The sequence below is a fragment of the Pezoporus flaviventris genome, unplaced genomic scaffold (genome assembly GCF_033815535.1).
Source record: "Pezoporus flaviventris isolate CSIRO_AGI_PZ_B2104156 unplaced genomic scaffold, CSIRO_AGI_Pfla_v1 ptg000041l, whole genome shotgun sequence".
Lineage (NCBI taxonomy): Eukaryota > Metazoa > Chordata > Aves > Psittaciformes > Psittacidae > Pezoporus > Pezoporus flaviventris.
Genome location: NW_026892589.1, coordinates 7,323,400 through 7,346,341, shown reverse-complemented (window position 1 = coordinate 7,346,341; position 22,942 = coordinate 7,323,400). Strand labels below are relative to the sequence as shown.

Here is a 22,942-nt window from a genome sequence, read left to right as displayed (position 1 = left end):
TTCATCACTGTGCTGCCCCTGCAGGCTAAAAATGCACTCCCAGAAAGAGTTCTTTAAATGAAAAGCAAATCCTTTAAATGAAAATTTAGATTTATTTTGAAATTTTTAAATGGCATTTTATCAATTTAGACACACTGTTTGACATTATCAGATCAGAGAATTTACAGTGACTCACAGATAAAGATTTGGCTTTTACATTCAAATGCTAAGCACTTCAGAATAGCTTTGTCTTGTTATTTCCAAACCAGAAACACTAAAGAGCATTTTACTTTACCTTTCAACCATCTTTGTTAATTAACAGACTTTTGACATCTGCTGTACTTGAAGGGGAACATGCACAACACCAAAAGAATTATGTCGTTTGAATGAGTACCTTAATTACAGCTCCAGATTTCAGACTAGTTCATTGTAGCAGCAAAAGGAAGTGCTAAAGTAGAAAGACAAGATTTTAAGAAATACATTTTCCTCAGGTAGACTGCAGAGCCTCACTTACTTGGAAAGCCTCTTTATGAAGACAGAAGGGTCTTCCTATCTAATGTTGACATCATACAGTCTTAGTTCAGCAAACTTTGGCAAGTTCTCATAATTATTGTGGAAACAGTATTAAAGAATTTCATCCTATCCTAATGCTATCCTTGTATTAGATTAATTGAATTTCACTGTTAACCACCATCAGACTTTAAACCGTGTCAATTTTATTGCTCACTATAGGTTTTTTTCCTGCTCTCTAGCACTAACTTAAAACTGGATAAACAGAAAACATTTGCAGAGAAAAGATTTGATCAATTTGCCTATTCTGGCAAGGAGAGCACCCCTGAAGTGTGTACAGCATAACTGTTCCAACACTCATCTTAAAAGTTCAGAACCCCTCTGGTTTGTAAAAACAATGCAAGGTCCAAAGCACTGAAAAAAAGCTATAAAGTACAACTTTTATGATGTGATGACACAAGGAATCTCATAGTAAGGTACTCAAACAATTAAGATTCCTTTGTATACACCTTAACGTAAGAGGCTGCCACTGCCTTCAGACAGCAAGCAGCACACCATGAAAGATCTTGGACCACAGCATCATCTTTGTGCTAGAGTCAAGCATTTAACAAATTTATGGTGCATGAGGTAAACTGAGATTTTGTCTTGTAAGAGGAAAATACTTCAAGTCTCACATAATACATTTTCCCCCTACCTTTATTTTCACTGTCTGATGGAACACCATTAAAAGTATGGCAGGAATGCTCTATCACCCGATTCCAGAAGTCTGCTGCACTTCAAAAAATCAGGCACATTCCCTGCTCAGGAACACACAGCAGAAATTGTGAAGGCTCTGTTATATTACAGTTTTAGAAGCCACATAAGAAACATGTATATAATCTTAATCTTCCCTGTTACCCTAGTTAATCCACAGGTATGATGATATGTATCTCAACATCCAATGAAACAAGTGTATTCATAAGCTCTTAAAGTACATAGAAAATTCAGTTCTGTCCTCTGATCCCATTTTCAAGTTTGTTTTATTCACTCTTTTGGATGACTATAAATAAGTGTTTCCACTATGGAAAAGAAAGTTAGCACAGTACATTTTCATGACTGGGGAATGGATTTTTCTGAAGACATCTTCAAAAGGACAAAAGCTTAGAAAAAAATAACCTGAACGTTGAATTCAGTTCCTTATAAAGTCCCTTGTAAAAAAAAAGAAAAAAAAAAAAAGAAAAAAGGGAAAAAAAATGGAAATTAAAAAAAAAACAACAAAACAACAAAAGGAAAAACTGCAAGGCCCAGAATGATTTATTGCTTTTCTTCAGTTTTTTCCTTGGTCTCTTTCTTCTCAGATTCTTTGCTCTCTTCCTTTACAGAAAGCTCTTCTAGTTTTTCAGCAACTTTATCAGCGCTATCATTTTTGTCTGTGCCTGCTAAGAGATTGATTAGGAAGAAAGTTACAAACTGGCAGTAATGGATTTTTCCTGTTAGAGGGGAAAGTGGAGGGTGAGACAGGTGGGGAGACACCACTGGTATTTGGAGTGATAACAAGAGGAAAGAAATTCTCCACTGATCACTGGAGTGATTGATTCCAGTTCTTTTCCTTTGGTAAGCACCTCAGATGTCACAGTTTGAGAAATACCACTTGAGGGCCTAATCCTAGGGACTGAGAAACATGAACATTTGGTCACCTTTGCTGCTACCAGTAACAGGCTCCATGCAGTGTCCAGTCAAGACAATGTCTCAAACCCATGGCTTCTTATGCATCTCGATCAAAAGTCAAGTTCCCCAGTTTGAAACTGGGGAAGAGGAAGTTCTTAAGACTGCAAAAATATGCTCTAAATATCTTGATGAGTGCTGACTGTACACCACCCATAATCAGTACTCTAGAAAGATGGAGGTGTTTATTTTACATGGTGAGCTATCTTGACACAGGCAATTCTACAAGGCAGTGAGTTAATCAATAGAGACCTGTGAAGAAATGTTAAAACTTCATATACATTAACAACTATAAAAATTAAGTATTCTACTTGCATGATTATATATTTGTGGAATTTGGGAAGGGGAACTGGAAGAAGGAAATATCACTGTGGTTGCAGTGTTCACAGTTCACTTGTGTAATATAGACCAGAAATGCTTCCTTAGTAGCCTTTCCAAAAGGGCAATGTCCCAACAGCAACTGTAACAGCCTTCTATAAGAAAGAAGGCAACCGTCACTCCTGTGAACTATTGCTCTCGCAGACAGAAAAAGCACCTGAACTGAAGACCGCAGTTCAGTACAGAGTGAGTCTGCTGAAACAGCACTCCAGGGCGCTGTAACCACTCAGACACCTGGAAAAAGCAGCATGGTACTACACTTAGACTTGTAGCCTTACCTTTCTTTGCTCTCTGGTTTACTTCATTCCTGCATTCTTCAAATTTTGCCTTGAATTTCTGTGCATCTGTTTTGGTACAGACAAAATATATTTTTCATTAGTTTTACCTCCTTCCAACACTGAATACTTCCAATCTTGACTAAAGATACTTGGGGAAAAGTTTTGTGCAAACAAAACTCATAAGCACTTATGAAGTAGTCTAGTTTAAAATCATATAAGACGCTATGTGAAATTCTTAAATCGCATCTTGTGCAGAAGCAGTTTATTTTCTTTAGCAAGCCTATTAAAGCACCTGATTTTGCAAGGTATTTAAAACTATGCCAGAAGCAGCTGTTCTGTAGTTACTGCAACTCCCAGCTGTCCCTAGCCTACAGGAATAAGAATGATGTCAGGCACTGCTAATATGACTGTGTGCTAAAGTCTGAAGATCAGCTACTCTCTGCCAGCTACATTATACCCTAGAAGACCTCCAGTTCCTTACCATAACTTACAATTCTTAGCATCAAGAATGCAAGGTAAAGCCTGTTTCACTAGTACAGCATTCAAATTCAACTCCCCAAGGCCCAGACTCAAACTGTTCCTGACTACAATAGCTAAGGAAGCATAAGCCTTGTTATGTTTTGGCTTAATCCTCCACTTGATTTAACAGTCATTCCAAGCAGTTGATCAAGTTACAATAATGTTTCTATGCAAGTAATATAAGCAACAGGACACAAGAGCAGATCATGCAAGGCAGTTTTTAACATCAGAAAGGTAAGAAGGTAATTTTGTATATGCCAACTCTGTCTGACTGACCACATGAGGTCACTGTTCCACCACAGGAATTCAGAAGCCACTATGAAACTAGTTCAGGAAGCATTTGTATCAATTCCTTTTCAAGCATCACCAATAGGAAGGATACTTGAAGGGCAGGCTTATGTCTATTCACATGTCAGCTGCTCAGTCAGTACTGCAAGGATAAACAGGCAAAGAGGACTTCTCCCTCAAGACAAACACTCAATGAGCTGAACAACTTCTACCAGAAAGAGACTTTTCAAAGATAAACAAATAGTTACCAAACCCCTTTAATTTCCTGATTAAGGACAAAGCAGTAGGACCAGGAAGACTTATTTGGTTAAATAACATGATATTGGAGACTTCAGGATAAGGAAGCAAACAAGATATACTAAGTTCTTCCCAGATATAGGGAAATCCATCTAATTAAAAAATATACAACATTATTAGCCATCTAGCATGTAGGGAGAAGAGGTGGCTAATACACTAAACTTGTGTGGCAAATGACAAAGCAGGAAACACAAACATTTTTCCTCTTTAATTTTGCCTTTTTTTTCTTTTTTAAGGAAACAAAAAAACCACTTCTTTGATGCAATCTTAAGGAGTTGGGAAAACTACATTAGCATTCAGCCCTAGCTAACTGATCCATCTGTAATCACAGACCTACTTTCTGTTCTGGTAGTACTGAAAAAGAGCATCAACTACTATGATAGTGCTTTTCACTGCACATTTTAATTCAATCAAAATAAAGAAGATACTCAAAACAATTATAAGAAAATATCACATGTTCTGCTAATGCAGACAGATCAGAAATCTCAGGTCAGCACTTCTTTGCTTCTAATGCAAACATGTAATCAACTACAACTGAGCACCTGAGATAAATGAAAGCAAGCTGCATGTATTAATCTCTACCCCATAGTATTACTGCTTTTAGTTTTATTCTAATTAGCATTACACTTGCATGACATGGCTTAAGTAAAAAAAGAAACCAGTGCCCAAGGCAGAAAGCTCTAATTACTGCACTGTTTGTCAACACATATGGTTAAGCAATTAACCAACTTCTCTCAGTTGAAGCAGTAATTAGCTAACACTACCATGCAGTGGTAAGATATAGCATACCTGCAATAGTGGTTTACTGTAGTGTTTAGACATGTAATGTAACTTAACAGTGTAGAATCAATGTTAAGTTCAGTGCCAGTCTACTCACTCTCTGCATTTAAAAACCGGATTGCCAGAAGCTCAGGCTTGGGGCTTTCATCTGCAAAGTCAGCATGTGTGTTCCAGACCCACGCCCTGTCGCTCCCAGCATTAGGCCTCAGCTCCATTAAAGGTGTGACTGAAAGGAAAACATTTAAAGATGTACAAAGCACAATAGTAAATGTTTTCCACGAGCCTCCGTAAGTCTTACTGACAAATGGCTGCAATGCTTATGTAAAATACTTTACGCAGAAATACTTCGGGTAAATAGAAGGTAATGGTGCCCACGTATATCTTTTCCTTACATTGTCAAATAAAAGGATGCAAGACCATCACTGCATAAAAGAATGCTAGATTCCCTGTTTTAAGAAAGGGTTTCATTCAATTGTTGCATAAAAAAAAAAATAAATGACTGTGATGCTATGAGAAATGCAGTCACTAAGCACAGTCACAGTTTAGGAGGAAAGGGAACCCAAACAGACAAAACCATATTCATTCTTTTGCACACTGAAAATACTACATACTACAGAAAAATACTTAAGAAAAGCCTTATTCCCACAATTAGTCAAACAAGGTTCATTTCTCTCCCATCATCTACAAACAGATATCACACAATCCTGCAGTGCTGCAAGATGTGCACAGCATATGTTCAACCCATTTGATCCTTCCCAGTAAATGGAACTCTTTCCCTCCAAGACATGATAATTACTTCACTTGACTGAGGAAGTTGGAACTTTGACAGAGTGCTCTGAGACTTTTTATGCTATGCACATGCAAAGTTTAAACAAGGCTTCCCCCCCACCGGGTCCTTTCTTTAGTCTGGGAGAAATCTGAAGCTTACTCACTTTCTTGCATGTTTTAAATTTAGAGATCAAATTACATTTCATTTAATGTTTTGGAAAACACAAAAAACCCTTTTGAGACTAACACTATAAATTCATCAATCCTGCTTTGCATATGTGCAATATTTATTTTCTAAACAAAAGGTTTATTCTTGTTGGTGACTATAACTCTTTCATATTTGCCATTTCAATTACTAAACAGGAACACCTGTGTCCCCTGTATAGTCTGATTCTCTGAAAAGAACTGCCCACAGAAAACAAGCATTATTGCTTCTGACTTCGGATTTGTATTAAGCTACTCAAAACAAGTCATTTCAAGTTATCTAAATGTGATTTAACTCCAGAGAATACTATTGTACTCTTCATGTAAAAACCTGAGTATTACCAAAGCAAGCAAGCAACAAACTATTATCAAATTAGTCTACTTGTTGCTAGTTCTATTGACTTTCAAGTCTGTCTTTCCCTTTCATGTTCATTTTTATTCAGAGGATCAAAGGAACAAACCCCTCCTCTCAGCTCCATCAGCTCTCACTACACTTTCTTTTTGAAGGATTAGCTGAATATACCATGTTCATTTCAGTTTACTTCACAAGCAGAGAAAGGCAGCCATAGATTAGTCTAGCGTCTCAGTATGTTTTCTGATTGATAAGCAATTGCTTCTATCTAATCAAAGTAGTAAATTGTTACATGATTACTTATTTTCCATTATTTTATTAAAACAGCCAGCATACATTTATTTCTTATTATTTTCCACACTGTTAACTATTAAAAAGAACATGCACACACTGACTGGGATCAACCACATCTGCCTATCCCAGCTAAATTTTAAAGTGTCTTTAGAACACTATCAGAGTCTGAAGGGGAACAAAAAAAAAATCCAAACAAAAAAAACACCAAACCCAAAACAACAAAACCCAAAAAACTTCTAGTCCCATCCTTGCAGACAATCATCAACACAAATTAAAGGTTCTTTCCATTAACAAAAATAAGCATTCATTGTTTCTGATGCTTGTAGCCTTGTGTGCATAGCAAGAGACAACTGTATCTACAGTACAATACGAATTTGGCGCCCCTTTAAAGACACACAACAGTTCTCTGCCTGCTATTAAAAAGGCACTGTGTTCTTAATCTACAGTGTACACTTTGACAAGCTTATTTTTAAAAACAAGTAGTAAAGTTGAACATACTATAATGGTTTGCACAGATTTTTAGGGTTTTATCCCTCCTCATGAGAAGGCGAATTGTTCCCTTCTCCTTGTGTTTTAGGAGTTTTACGTCACCAGTTCCTCGTTCTTTCCATTCTGGAAGGTCATTCTCGGATGCAAATCGAAATAGCTTTGCTCGCCTTGAAGAAGAGAGAATTCAAGAAGTTAGCCTGCATGTAGAAACATTTATCAAAAAGCAGACTTGACATGATCAGTACAGTTGTTGTTTTAAAAGCCACACACAACAAAAAAAATTATTACTTTAGTAAGGTTCCCTGTTCTGCTTCAGCATTCAAACTGAGAAACTGATAAAAGAAACCCACATTTAGTAATAAACTATTAGGAAATATGCAATATTCTAATATTCAAGAGGTTCTGGACACATTTGGGGGGGGATGATAAATGTATTTGGTGTAGGCTACCTTTTAAATTAAGGTAGCTAATTAACACATTTTGCTATAGCTAGAGTTTTTCTATCTATTATGAATACAACTGCTCCATCCAACCAGCAATATTTATTAATTCAAGAAACTGAGCACCTTGAGGCTAAGAAAAGACTCTTGCATAATTCCAAGCCCAATATTTGATCAACTGTTAACAAAGTGCCTCACCCTCTAGAGTCACTCATTTCCTTTTAACTCCTAAAACTTAGTTGTTGCTTTTCTTAACTCAGGAATAAAGGAAGTGCTGCACTGCAGTGCAACATACCTGCTTCAGAACATCCCTGTTTAATTTCCCAAGATGGTAGTATGCCAAAAGAGAAACAGCAGTCTGGTACATTAGCCAAAACTGACCCAAGAGGCTGTCTGAGCTCTGCTAGTGAGGAATTTAAGATTCTGCTATAGAAAAGGAAGCACCTATTCACATGACAGGATATATATGAAAATGTAAAAGAGCAAGGCATAGGGAATTGTAATAAGGCAGGTCTTTCATGAAAAAGATGGGACATGCAACTCTTAACAGATGCTCTGATGTAGAACTACTTGGTTCCAAAGCAAGTCCTTCCTTTGAAGTCCAGCTGGGGACTCAGTAGGGAATAAAAAGGATTCCTTTCCTCCTTCACCCCTTTGTAGACATAATAAACCTACAGAGCACTGGAACATACACTGTTATTTCCCCCACTTCCTTCTTAATTAAGAAAATTTCTTCTTTCCATCTGATATTGCATGTCACATGCACAGAGAGGCCTAATGGTCAGAGACCTCATCATACTTGTCAAAAATTGACCACTGCTTTAGTTTTTACCAGAATTTGTATAAAGAGAACTCAAATCTCTCTTCCTGATGAATAACACCCTGCTGTGATTAAGTAAAAGCAGTATTTTCTTAAACCTATTTAAAGCAAACACATCAGGGATCACATTCAAAACACTGCTTAAGCCTTTAGCCTCCATATTTCTTCAGACAGATCATACATCTTAAGCAAGCTACCATGATTTGAGAACAAGCCTAATCTAAGGATAAAACTATGTTTAACACAACAGAAAAGTACTAGCATAAATGTCCCCATACTGTACTGCATCTACTGCCTTTATTGTTTCAGCACATCATACATACATCATCCTTTACAACTGGGGATGCACGGCAGCTACACTACATGCATCTCACCACCCCCCCACACCCCCCCTGATACTTGTTTTATACTGTGATCACACAGCTTCAAACCTCTGATTATTATCCAAGTCAATGTCTTCCTACAGGCTAAACAATATTAAAAGCAGATTTCTGGTATCAGCTCCCTTCTATTTTTCCAGACTTCAGAGTCTCTTGGGGCATTATTATCAATAATTTCCCCATTCAACCTCTGCTATCACAGTAAATAGCTACCAACTTAGGTTACCACTTCATACACAGAGAATCTTAACAAGTTACCTATCTTTTTATAAACACATCCAAATTTAAGCCTAATAAACATTTACATATATTAATTTAGAAATATTCTACTTGCATCTTAAAGAGTTCTTCCTCATCTTCTTCCAGAGTTTTTATTTCTTGCTCAGGAAGGGAAACTATGGGCTCAAACTGAGGATCATGGTTAGAATCATCTGCATTTTCAGTTGAAGTATCATGCTCATCATGCGTTTCCTGGAAAGAGAGGTAAAAGCCAAAAACTTGCTATGTACTTAAAATCTGAAGTACTCATATCTGTGTTCAAAATTAAAATGTTTGTGACTATTCAGCAATTGGATTTTAGTAACTGAAATACCCTGTAATAATAAAGAAAAATTATTATAGTGGAAAACAAAGGTTTAAAGTAAACATACACCAAAGAAAAGTAAAAAGCTGCCCTTGCAGTGCCAGGTATTTTAGTCCTACCACTCACGAACTGTGCAGAGGCTCAGCTTCGAAGCTCTTCATTATGTAAAAATAATGCCTTCTCCTATTTCTCCTCTATAATGTGTTTTACTAAAGCACTACTATTTCTTAGTGGCTAATGGCCTACCATTAATGGAAAACAAAACCAAACCCCACAAACATACCACCAATACAACCACCTAACCCAGCTTAAGCGACACATTACTTCCAGAAGTTCATTATTCCAATTTTACGTATTGGAATCATCCATAATCAAAGGTATTTTTGAAGCACGGTTGCAACACACATGACTGTTTCTTTTTGCTTTAAGAATTAAAGTTTTTTTGCTTTAAGATTCTTTGTAGAGCTTTACGTTATGGGCAAATGGCCAAAATATGACCTCCTATTTAGTTATTTAAGAATATGCAATAGCATCCATTAAGCTTAAGAATTGTCTTTAGTATGTGACTAGTGACTAAAGGATAAACATCTCCACTAGTTCATACATATGCACTGCTAAGAATTCAGTACAGAAGCCTAGGAGGGAAATTCATCTGCAAGTTTAATGAGGCCACAAACAGCTATCTCAGGTCAAGGGAACTGATTTGGGGCTTTTTGCTGTTGTCTGAATAACAGAAAAAGCAAAAAACAATGTACACATCAAAGACACTTATATCTTATTTTCGCTTTTCAGATGAAAGAGTCCACTCTTACATATTCTGCTTAAGGTTATCTTTTATAGAGCAGGTACGCATCACGCATGAATAAAGCGACTGGCATGAAGCACCCTATTTTCACTAAATAGGAAAAAAATAAATAAGGGTGAAGGGAGAATTAGGTGAGAATGCTGCAAAATAAGTTTTGGTTATGTCAGCATCACAGCAGCTACCATTAGTTTTCTGTCCCCAGTGCTCCAGCACGTAAGAAAAAAGCCAAAAAGGCATTAAGTCACATCAGGTTTTAAGAAAAAAAGAAAAGAAACGTTGGCCAAACTTTTAGATAGTCTCCTCCAGCAGCAAGCAGCACATCCCGTATCGTAATCCATCACCTGTTCCGTGCCTGACCAATTAACTACAGAAGTAGTGAGAAACCCGTAATTCAGAACAGCCACATGTAAGAGAAAGCAGATCCCGTTATCACAATAAGATCCCGTCCTGCCGCTATGCAAGCACGTGGGGCTGCTCCCCTCGCTGGGCCGCGGCACGACGGGTTCAGTCCAGAGGCGGGGGGGAGGGGCTGGAAAGGAGGAGGAGAAGAAAAAAGGAGAGAAAGAGGAGATGGTTCTCTAAGAAGCGGCCAGGTCGCGGACGAAACCGGCTCCAGCTCTCTCGCGGTCGGGAGGAGACGCGGCCGTTGCAGGGCGCCCACTGGGCGGGCCAGGAGCGCACCCTCCCCTACCAAGGGGGGGGGGGGCCAGGCCTCAGGAGACGCACGTGCCCGAGCCGCCTGAAACGGCGGGGCGGCCGCAGCGAGCCCAGCCTTGCGGGACGCGGCGGCGCTGCCGCTACCTCCTTCCGGCAAGGCCCAGAACCCGTCCTTCCCGGCCCCGGGCTTCGCTTGACCTCCGGTCCCCCGCCCGCCTAAATCTTTCGGTTCCTGTGCGCCGCCCCACGCCCGGCCGGCCCTTGGGCCCTGTCGCCGGCCCTGAGCCTCCAGCCGGGCCCCACCTGTTTCCGTTACTCTCCCTCACCACCGTGGCCCGCGCTACCTCCCCTTTTCCCCCGCCCGCATCCCCCCTCAACTCCAGGCCTTCCCACTAAGGCACCCGGCTCCCCTGCCCACCGGAGCGCGCCCGCCGCCCTCACCTTGGGGTCCGCCATGGGGCCGGGCTCACTGCGCGCCGCTCGCCGTTACCGCCTGGCCGCCGAGCTTCCTGCCGCGCGCCCCCGCCCCTCCCGCCTTTACCTCATTCCCGCAGCCCGCGCCGCCGCCGCCGCAAGGCCCGATGGGAAACACCCACTTTCCCTCAGCGCCGCGCTCCTGGCCCGCCCCCGGCGCGCCGCGGCTGGTGAGGACCTAGGAGCGGGGAAAGCACCGGTCGCGCCTGCCCCGGCCTTGCCCTCAGCCCCGTTCGGGGACACCGATCCCCGCCCCGGACCCCCCCTGCTCCCGGCAAAGGTTTTTTTTTTGTTGTCCCGCTCCTGAGGCGCTTCCCATCAGCCCTCGCGGCATGGCGGCGACCGACCCAAGATGGCGCCCGCGTGCGTGACGGACGGGTCAGTACTGTAGTCGCTTCTTAAACACCGGTGTTTGGTTTTCAAGCGACGCGGCTGACCCGCGCGCGAGCGGCGTCAGAAACGGGAATAAACCCGCTTCTCTCCCGTTCCGTTTGTTACGGTCTCTGGGTGACGCCACAGCCCCGCCCGCAGGAGTCCGGCACGAGGAAGCGTGAGGACTGCGCGGGCCGCGGTTGCCCCGGTGTTGGCGCTGAGGAGAGGCGGAGCGGGTGCTGTGGGCGCACCGTGGGGCCGAGGTAGGCCTGGTGGCCCGCGTTGAGGGGAGGCCGGCGTGGGTACTGTGCGGCCGCACCGAGGGGCTGGCGGGAGCATGTCGGAGGACAGCGATCGGTGCGACCCCGACAGCGTCGCGGCTCCTGTGCTGGAGGCTACAGATGGGGCTGAAGTGGAGGGCCAGGAAGATGGAGGAGGGGGTAGCCCCGCGGCCTGCCACGACATGTACAGATACATTAAGGGAGACTTGTTCACCTCCGAGATCTATAAATTAGAAATACAGAACCTTCCCAAATATATCGGGTTTAATGACGTGAAAAAGTTCCTTGCCAAATACGGGCTCAATCCTCACAAGATAAAACTTTTCGGGAAACAGACATTTGCATTCGTAACGTTCAAGAGTGAGGAGGAGAGGGACCAGGCAATGAAAGTCCTGCATGGGGTGTTGTGGAAGAGCCGGCACCTCAGCGTCAGACTTGCCAAGCCCAAAGCTGACCCGATCGCCAAGAAAAGGAAGAAGGAAGAGGAGATGGAGCAGGGAGAGGTGAAGCGTCTGGCTCCCTCCAAAGCCGGTGCAGAGGAGCCCCTGAGCAAACAAATAGCAGATGTTGTGACCCCGTTGTGGAACGTGCCCTACGAAGAGCAGCTGGCCAGAAAGAAGCAGGAATGCGAACAAGTGCTGCAGAAGCTAACAAAGTAATTCCTCTTTGTAAAGCTACTGTCATGTTTACAAGACGTGACGTTATGATGGGATATAGCTAAATTTGCACAAATTGCTATCTCTAAAGTAAGTTAGAGGTAGGTCAAAAACCAAATTCCCATACAAAGTAAATTAATCTGCAATGCTCAGACCTAAAAACTGTTCCAGCTGACAAAGTTTGTTGTTCTTGCTCAGCCTCAGAACATTGCTAAATGAAAGCGCATTCTTTTAAGACCTGTTAAAAAATCTTAATAGGCCTAAGCAGAAGGATGGATGTTTGTGCCCTTGAAAAAATTTGGTACTGTCAAGTGGTGTGAGAGTGGATCAGTCAGTAGAGATGGTAAATCACTGTGAGGATTTTCTCTTTAAAAATCCCCTCAAATATTTATGCCTGATCTTTGTAGATCAAAATATCCCTTCTATCCTTTGCCTCACATAGATAAAGCTGGCATTTTTTCATGCATGGGTACATACTTTTCCAACTACATTTAACTTTTTTTTTTTTTCAGGTACAGATCTTGTAAAGTTGGTGGGGTTTGCATGTTAAAATCATTTTCATCTGATAATACGATACTTTTTATGACCTGTACCAAAAAAAAAAAAAAAAAGAAAAAAAAGTCTTGTGCAACTGTTAACCTCAGTTTTTCTAAATGTGTACTTTAAAATCTTGTTTCTGATTTGGGCAGGGAAATAGGAAATAACAACAGAGCTTTATTACCTTGGTTGTTCCTCCAGAAGCAGAAGTATAATAAACTGTGTTGTCCAGTAGAGGGAGTGAAAGCATCACCATTACAGGTAATGTGATCCTCGGTAAAGTATGAAATGGGATTAATGAGTTTTGGGTAAAATTAAAATTTAAAATGTAAATCTATTTAGCCTTAAAATAGAGTGAGCAAACTGAATATTTGACTTTATCTTGTAATGATTGATGAATTTCAGACATTGCCTTTCAGATAAATACTATGGAAATATTTAGAGGAAGCAGAATAGTTAAAATTAACTGGATATTCTAACTTTAAAACTAACATGCTGTCCCTAGAAGCTTGCATTCTGGGCTGATACATTCTTCAATAGAGGCAATATTTTTCTGTTTAAATGGCAAGATTTACTAATAAGTTTTCATTATTGCTGTTCTCATATATTAAAATCCATTAATAGCTTCCATATGAATCGAATGTCCTATGTTCGCGTGCAGATACATTTAATCATATGAGGGTTGCTTCAGGAAAAACTTGGCATGTACAGTTAAGTGCTATGTAAATATCTTACATAACTTTATTTTAAATCTAGACTGAATATCGCAACAAATGTGAGTTCTTGATTGGGATTGGTGTAAATCAAGAAGACAAAACTGTGGGTTGTCGTCTTGGCAAATATAAGGGTGGTACATGTGCTGTAGTGGAGCCATTTGATACTATTCACATTCCTGCTATTGCCAAAAAAGTAGTAAAAGTTTTCCAAGACTACATAAGGTGAGCACAAGTACAATGATTTCTCTGTAAAGGTTTTGATATCTTACTCAAAAATACCTTTAAAACTAAATATTATGACAAGCTTAGTGTTTGCTCTGAGCTTTATGACCTAAGATATACCAGTCTCAATGTTCAGCAGATCTTTGACGCTTACATCTTGTACTTATATCACTGGGTGGTTTTCCCTTGCTCTTGCTCAGCTCTTCAGAGATGGAGGTACAGGTACCAGCCAAACACAGCTTTATCTCACGTAATAAGATGTGTAAGTCCACAATAAAATGTGTCTGTTATTTGAGAGCTTCTTCCACTAATTGTAAAGAAATACTCAGAAAAAGGCTTTTTAAAAGAGTAATTTGGATAGCAAACGTCAGTTGCTTCCTTGGATGAAGAGAAGAATCAACAAGGAATAAAATGGAAGATGTAAATTTAAGCAACAGTATTTTTTGGGAGAAGGAGTGGTTTCTTTAAAAAGCAACTAAATCCTCAAAAATGGAAAGCTCAGAAGAACTATGAAGATGGAAAGTCTGAACTTGGTATGAATCACATAAGCCAATGAAGGCATTATAAAAAACTGGGTCATCCTCTGAGTGCGGTAAGAAGCTGCCTGTATCCTATCTGTAATTGTGGATAGGTTAAAATGGGCAAGAGAGTAGTGAGAAGCAGGGACAGATTATTTTGCATTAGGAGATACTATCTATTTATCAGTCTCTTTTCTTCTTCATTAAGATGTGGAAGTCATTCTTGACAAATCAATGTAGCCTCTGTTTGTACTTAATGTTTTTCATCACTTTGCATAGTGAGCTGGCTTTTGTTTCAATCAGCTATTGAATGTTATGCAAAAAAAATAGTTCTCTGTTAAGTAACTGAGCTTCTGAAAATTGCAGGTCAACTCCTTACTCAGTTTACAGCCCGGAAACCTATGAAGGTCACTGGAAACAGCTCACTGTCCGTACCAGCAGGAATGGCCACATCATGGCAATTGTTTATTTTAATCCTCAGGTATTTAACTTGATATATAATGTGCAGCCAGACAAATAGCTTTAAAATAACATAAATTTGATTTTATGAATAGTGCATATGAAAGAGAAATATTACTTGGTGAGTTTACCTTCTATTACTACTCTTCTGTTTAGATGAATCTGATACATGGAAGTGAACAAGTAATTAATATAGAATGTGTACACTAAATCAGATCTTTAAGTCACTAAGATAACTATTCTTTGTTCTTTCAAATGAAACCTTTAGAAATTAAGTAAGGAAGAGCTGGCTGACCTGAAAAACTCGCTGGCAAAGTACTTCACGGAAGGGATGGGAAAGACCAGTGGTGTTACTTCTCTCTACTTTGTGGAAGAAGGACAAAGGTGAGAGAGTTGACTTTGGTTTGGGGGGGGGGTTGTTTGCAACAGAAAAATAGGTGGCACTTCCACACCACTGTTTTGTCTATTTCAGGTAGCAGCAGTGTTACTTATTTGGTGAACAGTTGTTTATCTTTTCCACAAGAGACCCCTGAAATTTCCCATTCTCCTGTAGTGCTCAGGTGGACAAAGGCAGGCAAAATTTTCAGTGGGTAAACCCACTAGTTGCTGGCTGCCAAGCTGTAGAAGTATTTACTGCAGTAGATGGATATTTATTATTATCAGCAAGTAACTTCTGCTCCCTTTTGTCCTTATTTCATGTGATTGTTTGATTGCACCATCCTCTTCCACAGAGCATAAGGCTCACACTTCATCTAGAGACAGTGTAGGTTCTGCTGTTGACATCAGTGGAACAACTGTACACTGTCAGAAAAAAAAGTGGCCAAAAAGATCATCTCTAAAAGGATATGATAAATGTTGGCCCACTATAAATTACTGTTTAGCATGTAGTACTGCAGTTTTAAAGATGAATAGAGCTTTGGTAAAAATTCTGACAAATGTGTTTGTCTTCTCTTTTTTTCTCTTTCTTTCTTTTTCACCTCACCGGGCCTTCCTCCCACCAGGAAGTCTCCCAGTCTTGAAGACTTGCCTTTGGAGCATGTGGCTGGTGACAAGTACATATATGAAGAACTTCTTGGCCTAAAATTTAGAATTTCTCCTCATGCATTTTTTCAGGTAAGGATGATACAACTTGCTGATTTGACTGGGTTTGCATTAATGCCCTTAAGCTTGGCTAATGCTGGGTAACAGGATGTTATATAGCTAGAGATCTAATCTTTTAGATATTTGGTATGATTAAATACCTTTGAGTATTGTGTTTGGCTGTAAAAACAGTGAATGAGTGTAAACATGATGGGAGCATGTTGAAGACAACTTTTTGTTGCTTTTTAGTAGTTTAGTACCATTTGCCTCCTGTTGAATGGCAGCCTGTATGTACACAGGACATACAATAGGGAGTTCAGGAGTCTTTGTAGTACTAATTTTTGATTGGTGTTCCAAAACTTATTTCTACCCTTCTAACACTTCAAAGCCTCAGCAAGTGACCTGTATCATTGAAATGCAAAGTGCTGAAACAGGAAGGAAGCATGTAAATGCTTTGAAGCTAAACTACTTTCTATTATCTGCCATAGATTACAGATTATTTTCCGCACACACATAGTGTGCTTTGCTTGCTCTTCAGCACAAAGACGCTTGCTCTAGAGGCACTGGTTTAGAAAGCTTACTATACACTACTTCCTTAACCGTGATGTGTAACTATAGAATTTACTTCAAAGCAATATTACAACAAGATTAAAATTGTCTTAGTTAGATTCTAATGGTTTTGAATCTTTCCTTCTTCCTGTTCAAGGAGAGGAAGAATTTTTAAATTCAAGACCTCACGTTATTGCTTAGTATTTTGCTTAATTAATTTGCTTGCAGCCTCCTCTAGTTTCCAAACCTGCTTTTTAGGTACTACAGGACAAGTCATGTTTTCACTAGAACAGAGATAACAAAACATTACTTCTCAGAATTGAATGAGACTGTAACAATGGAATGGTGATGTCTCAGCATTTGCCAGTCTAGATCAGTTACATGGGATTGCAATTTACGTGTCAAGTTGACTTGTTTCTTAGGAACAAGAAAAATACATGTGCACATTTACTCTATGAAGAAGTAGATCTATTGAAGCATAATTTCACAGGTAAACACGCAAGCTGCAGAAGTGTTGTACACTGCCATTAGAGAATGGGCACAACTGAGCCAAGAGAGCACGGTGCTTGACATTTGCTGCGGTACAGGAACCATTGGGATTTCTTTGGCAAAGGTGGGTAATTTCTCTTCCTGGCTATAAGCTACTTCAGAGATCTACGTCTGTTAAATCGTGCTTAACTTGATGCATTTGATATGCAACACATTATATCTTTAATTTTCTGCAACTAGTTTCTAATTCAACTGCTGGCAGCTGTTTTACCAAATCATGATGTAATGTTCAGCCTTGTGTTCAGCTGCCTAAATGATTTTGAAACCAATAGATTCAGAGAGAATAATAGGTCTGTAGGATAGCCAAAGTTTACTAGAATCTATCTTCTTAACTGGTTTGGACTATCTCAGAAAACTTTGGATATGAATTACCAATGTCTACTTACCTCATTTTTAGAGTAGAGCTTGCTAGACCATATAATGGAGTCTGCTCCCCAAAAAGGCCAGCATAACTGGAGTCTTACCTGCAGGTTGGGATGACACAATTTCAGTTTTAAAAGTCCACATTTATTTGCATGGATATTTCTCAACCTTTTTTCTGGCTGCAAGGCAGTAATTTTCTGGCCAGGTACTAGTCACTGTTCGTGTAGTTAATTAACTGGTGATGCTCTGAATAGTGGTTCAATTTACATACCACAGACAGATCTTTTTCCGTTGATTCTATAGCAAGTAAAGAAAGTGATTGGAATTGAACTCTGCCAAGAAGCTGTACAGGACGCCAAAGTGAACGCCCAAATCAATGGTTAGTTAAGCTAAACCACTTAAGATCTCTGTTTGTTAAGAAGTATAGTAGTTGTATTGCTAGCTTCTCTTCGCCTTATCTGAGCAGCTTGGAATTACATGTTGTTGATAGTAATCTTGTCCATTTTAAACATTTATCTCTCTTGAAAACAAATACTGTGTTAGTCTGTGAGATCAATTTTCCTGATGACTAACAGCTGTTCTTTTTCTGCAAAAAGAAAATGAAGATTTTGGTGCAGAAATGAGCTGAAGCCACAGTTAGCCTCATGAAGAAAACATTAACAGTAGCTATTTTTCATGGGGTTTTGCTTTAGTCCAGATAATGGAGGATACTCAAGTTACTGTTGTTTAAGTGACCTGAAGCACCAGCACTTGTTTAAATTACACTGATGGGAGGGTTGACTAAACACTTTGTAGTTTGTAAAGCATCCCAAATTCATATCCACTTTGAGGATACTGAAGATGCTTTGGCAAGTACCCTGATAACATCTTTTCTTTGTCTTTTTATAGAACTGACTAATATTGAATTTCATTGTGGGAAGGCTGAAGATATTGTTCCTTCCCTGATTAACATATTAGCTCCTCAGAACCCCATTACCATTGTGGATCCGCCACGAGCAGGGCTGCGTAAGTTTATCTTCTCTTACATTTCTAAGTCTGTTCTCAATGGTGATTGGTGGTGAACTTCAGAAAACAGCAGTGGAATAAATCAAGCAGGAGGCTTCAGGGATAGCTTGAAGCATCTGGGTATTGCAGTGGTTTTGTTCAGGCTGGAGTCTCGCCTGGAATTCTTCTGTGAGTCTTGTGCACACAGAACTATTTGTAGGTAAACGGCTCTCTTGGTTTTGATCATGTAGATTCCAAGGTAATTCTTGCCATTAGAAGAGCTGAACACCTGAAAAAGCTTATCTACGTATCCTGCAATCCCAGAGCTGCAATGAATAACTTTGTGGAGTGAGTATTTCTTGTGTTAAATTGAGTAAGTAAATGTGGTAAGAAAAATACATGCTTCCTGGGGAGTGGGACGGTGTTGGACTTCTAGTTTGAAGCCACATTCACTGAAGCTTACCACCTTTCACCAGAAACAGTTAGAGCTGCCACACAGCAAGCCAGGACCGGTACTGCCCAGTCAGCAAGTAATAAGGGAGATATTAGGGGTGGTGAATAACCCCATCATGGCATTGCAGCTTGGGGAAGAAAAACTTTTCTTGGAGGAGTAGCAGTTACAAACAGTATACTAAAATGTTAATACAGTTCTTTGTTCCCTCTGTTCCCATCAAGCCTTTGCCGGGCCCCTTCCAACAGGGTCAGAGGAGCCTCCTTCCGCCCCATTAAAGCACTGGCTGTGGATCTCTTCCCTCAGACCAAGCACTGTGAGCTACTGATACTCTTCGAAAGGGCTGACTATGCAAATGGGAGCTCTGCTGAAGCAGCACCTGCTGCTGCTCAAGCCACATTGTCAGGACATGGCACCAACCCATCAAACGCTGATTCAAGCCAAGCAACTTGTGTACGTTTACATCCTGCTCTCGATGAGAAGGAATCCGCTTAACTCCTGAGAGAGACTTGACAGAAACTACTTTTGCTTGTTAACAACTTCAATACCATTGTTTCTGTAACATCCAGGTAATAAATCTGCACAACAGAGTAATTGCAAGGCTTCCAAGTTATTTTATCATATCGATCTCAGTTAAGTTTCATCATGTACTTTTAGGCCAAATCCTGCTTTTCTCTTTCTGCCCTCAGGAAGAAAATCAAGTGAGTGAAGTAACATCTGGTGGTCTTGCTCGTGAACCACTTGAAACAGCTTCAAATCCAGTATGCCATGACTACATTCAGATACAACTATTTGAAACCTGGGCTGATTCTTAATGCACCACCCCTACCAGTGCACGTATAATATACCACACTGTGTTAGTGAATAGCAGCTGTATATCAACAAGTAAAGGACTGAGCAGTAAGGAAGAGCTGCCAACCAAGGGAACACAGCACTGAATTCCTAAAGCAAGTGATATAGTCACAGGGACCTTTAAGCGCCAGTACTAACTCCTTTCATCCCTCAGTCTGTCACAATAGCACCAGGCCTATTGAGCAAGCCAGTAAATATGGAGCAATCTTAAATTTCCATAAATCCTGCACATGCTGAATCATCATGAGGAAGCAACAAACTCATATTGTAGTAAAAATGCTACGCTGTCCACAGCTGAAATCGGTGTCACTGACACTACAATAAAGGCTTTCCTAGATCATTTCCTAAGACATACAAGTGAAGCCGAGATCACCTCACTCCAAGCATGCCCTCACCAGTGACAGCTTACAGCCAGGTATCACTTAAGTAAAAATACAAATTTCCAATTAAGCTTTCATTTCAGGTGCTGTCTGACTATGTAAACATTAAATTCCTTAGCAAAAAAAATGAGCAAATCAGTACTTCCAGAATCAGTGAGCCTGTAATGGATTTAATTTCCATTAAAAAATATGTACAGGGATCAAGAAATAAAAGTTCCTTTTTCTAAATATGCTTAATCTATCACAATACTGATCACACTGGAGCATTTTATAATATCAAACTTTATTGCTCAAAACTAATTGTCTGAAAAATACACATGTAGTACTCAAAGACCAAACACAGAGGATTATATGATTGTGCAGAAAAAAAAGCAAGCAGAGGCTCAGTGACAATGAGGCTTTATAGTTGTACCAATTCAGCACGGGCATCAAGCAGCTGCACCCAGCACGACTCAGACCGCAACCATCATCACCTACTTGGGCAATAAGAATGAATTCCGGGTTGGTGGTTGTTTCATTTTCTCAGATACGCATCAGAACACTGTAACTGATGATTTTATTTGGTTAACAACAGAATGGCTTTTTGCACTTCACATTTCTTTCCAAGCAGAGCGAGGAGGTTATCGCTCCCTGAATTTTACTCCCGAACCAAAGTACAGTCTAGAGAGTTAATAAGATCTTCATGATGCTTTTTAAATACTTGGATATTACATGTAAGTTTTTTATAAAGCCTAACAGCATCACAGGAAAGTGGAAGGTTACATACAACAGTTAAGATTATGCATAATAGTCTTTCTAAACTTCTGAGTACCCAACTACTTCATCAGTTTTGTTTAATAAATATGGAAGAAAGAGCTGGATGCCTGATGTTTAAATAGGTAGCATCTGACTATTAACTGGAAGTCACAGTAAGTTTTCCATCAGTACCATGAAGATTTGAATGCACACTAATCCTTAAAGTCAATATACCACACTTTTGTCAAGAAGCACATAATATGCAAAGCACAAACTGTCCAAGTCCCAAAGAGATGGAACAGTTCTTAAAAATACACTCCATCCCTATAAAAATATCCATCCTCCTCTGGCTATAGAAGGGATAAATAACAAAGATCAGTGACAAAAGCAGCAGTTGTTTTATGCATTCGTACAGTCAAGATCTAAACCTTTACAGCCGATTACCTAGAAAACACACAAGTTACACGACAAGTTCAGGATACATCTTGAATCACACTGTAAGTGTTCATGCAGAAGCTGAAGTTAATGCAATGATCTATCCTCTATCACAGCAGCTCGTGCTTATGTGCAAATGCAAGACTGTTACACTCCAAACAATAGTAAACATTAAAACACAAGAATACTTCACAATGACATAAACAGCAGTTAAGTTGTTTGTTCCAGCAGTTATTGCGCGATTTTCTGGACATCTCTCCAGTTAAAGGCTGCAGCAAGGTCTAATACCATCTTTTTTTTGTTTGTTTTTGTTTAGAATGCATAATATATGTTCTAGGCTTTGGTTCACAATGAAATCTCTGGATGTTTTCATTAAGGGCAATGGTCACCTTGTGATTCTGATAGTGGCAGACTGAGGTAATACAGCAATCCTCTTAAAAATAATGAAAACAAATTTGTAAGCGAGGCATCTATGTATATTCTGCAGGTGACCTGCATATGTATTGACATTCTGGTACCAGAAAAATAAGGAGATCTACAAGGGTGATTTGTCTTTTACAGTGCCATCCAAGTACAGATTTTTCTGCTGAAAACACATAAGCCGAAGTAAAACCTACCTAAAAGAGTAGTATGGTTAGGCATAGGAGATAGAAGCCCTGTCTTTATTAAAAGAAAACAAAACCAGACAAACAGTAATCACTGCTTGTCACTACTGCACCAATATTATATACCCTTCAGAAGATGGAGATATATTAAAGCTATACAAAAAAAAGCAGAGGCAGTGTTTTTTTGCTTTTGTCTTTTTAGATAGGCCACTTCTTTAAATAATAGTTTATGTATAGTCTTCCAACTACCCGTATCCTGTCACAGCAGGATTACAACTTGTGAAACTGAAAAGCTAAATATAATATAAAATGGGTGAACTCCTATTTGCAGAGACCTCCAAGCACATCACTCAAACACAGAAATGGGTAAGACTCCAAGATTCCTCCTGTTTAGCTTCAAACATTCTATGCGGCATTATCTAATACTACAGCTATAAATTAAAATCTATGTATTTCCAAAACAACAGGTGACTATAAAAGGAGGTCTTACAATACTGATGCCAATATTGTTAAAATCCAGTAGGCACTAAGTTCATACTGCAGCACTCTATGTAACACGGTAAAAACAAAACCAATCAAAACCCCAAACAACCCCTTTCCCTTCAGCCCCCAGATCACTGTCCAGGTATGTACCAGGAGCTAAAGCAATTGTAACTAACTGAGCAATCCCTCTCCTAAGAGGAGGATGAAATGCAGCAGTACAACCCTTGGCCACCCCCAAAGCCCTACCACCACCTTGGTTTTCACTCTCTTCCTTAGGAACAAAGCAAAGAACCCGCAGAAATGGTTCCAAGAGAAGACTTACTGCAACCATTCCGTGAAGATCCTCGTAGGAAGAACGAAACCCACAGCCCAGTGCTTTCACTACAGCCTCAACAGTTCCTTCTGTGCTTCACTGAAAGCCTCAGATGACATCGTGAGTACTGCCTGGTTTCCAAGACTGTATGTAATAGTAGTTGCATATTTGTGATTTTCTTACTTATCAGTATAACCTGCCATGGTCTCATTCTACTCATTACTCTATATCATAAGCCAAATCTACATCCTAATTTTCATTGCTGAAGTTACACTTCTTCTTTAATAACTAAAAATGTAATTAAAAAAGTAAAACCAAACATTCTTAAAACCCCCTAACTTGCTGCAGTTACTTCAGGTTTCTTAGGGTTGTGGTTTTTTAATGCTTTGCTTTCATGGTGCTA

At 39.9% G+C, this 22,942-nt stretch overlaps 2 protein-coding genes and 1 non-coding gene across 4 annotated transcripts; 1 reads left to right on the top strand and 2 right to left on the bottom strand.

Annotated features, from left to right (window-relative positions):
• Positions 1–72: 72 nt before the first annotated feature.
• On the bottom strand, positions 73–11,117 carry RANBP1 (RAN binding protein 1). The gene is made up of 6 exons (XM_061465637.1): positions 10,967–11,117; positions 8,815–8,951; positions 6,850–7,007; positions 4,831–4,959; positions 2,850–2,915; positions 73–1,907 (listed from the first exon to the last, which is right to left on the bottom strand). Exons 1-6 carry the CDS (start codon positions 10,979–10,981, stop codon positions 1,783–1,785), a joined length of 630 nt encoding a protein of 209 aa, XP_061321621.1. The 5' UTR covers positions 10,982–11,117; the 3' UTR covers positions 73–1,782.
• LOC133276076 (small nucleolar RNA SNORA77) lies at positions 2,635–2,767 on the bottom strand. Its single transcript, XR_009745770.1, has one exon. It is a non-coding gene; the product is annotated as a small nucleolar RNA SNORA77 (small nucleolar RNA).
• A 500-nt stretch (positions 11,118–11,617) lies between the features above and the next one.
• On the top strand, positions 11,618–22,835 carry TRMT2A (tRNA methyltransferase 2 homolog A). Of its 2 annotated transcripts, none has more exons than XM_061465634.1 (11): positions 11,618–12,307; positions 12,998–13,106; positions 13,602–13,783; positions 14,668–14,782; positions 15,029–15,144; positions 15,762–15,873; positions 16,880–17,002; positions 17,605–17,680; positions 18,190–18,306; positions 18,537–18,633; positions 22,503–22,835. In XM_061465634.1, the coding sequence occupies exons 1-11, from the start codon at positions 11,709–11,711 to the stop codon at positions 22,711–22,713; spliced, it is 1,857 nt and encodes a 618-aa protein (XP_061321618.1). In that variant the 5' UTR covers positions 11,618–11,708; the 3' UTR covers positions 22,714–22,835. The 2 variants fall into 2 exon arrangements, with proteins under 2 accessions (XP_061321618.1, XP_061321617.1); XM_061465633.1 differs by lacking the exon at positions 22,503–22,835 and adding an exon at positions 18,961–19,330.
• The last annotated feature ends 107 nt before the right edge of the window (positions 22,836–22,942 follow it).

Excerpts from the sequence above, each read along its gene's own strand:
- RANBP1 (XM_061465637.1), bottom strand. Across the intron at positions 4,960-6,849 it reads AATCTGTGCAAACCATTATA|TCACACCTTTAATGGAGCTG; the intron begins GTATGTTCAACT and ends TTTTCCTTTCAG. Across the intron at positions 2,916-4,830 it reads CCGGTTTTTAAATGCAGAGA|ATGCACAGAAATTCAAGGCA; the intron begins GTGAGTAGACTG and ends GTACCAAAACAG.
- TRMT2A (XM_061465633.1), top strand. The coding sequence starts at position 11,709 with ATGTCGGAGGACAGCGATCGGTGCGACCCCGACAGCGTCGCGGCTCCT. Across the intron at positions 13,784-14,667 it reads GTTTTCCAAGACTACATAAG|GTCAACTCCTTACTCAGTTT; the intron begins GTGAGCACAAGT and ends TGAAAATTGCAG. Across the intron at positions 17,003-17,604 it reads TTGGGATTTCTTTGGCAAAG|CAAGTAAAGAAAGTGATTGG; the intron begins GTGGGTAATTTC and ends TTGATTCTATAG.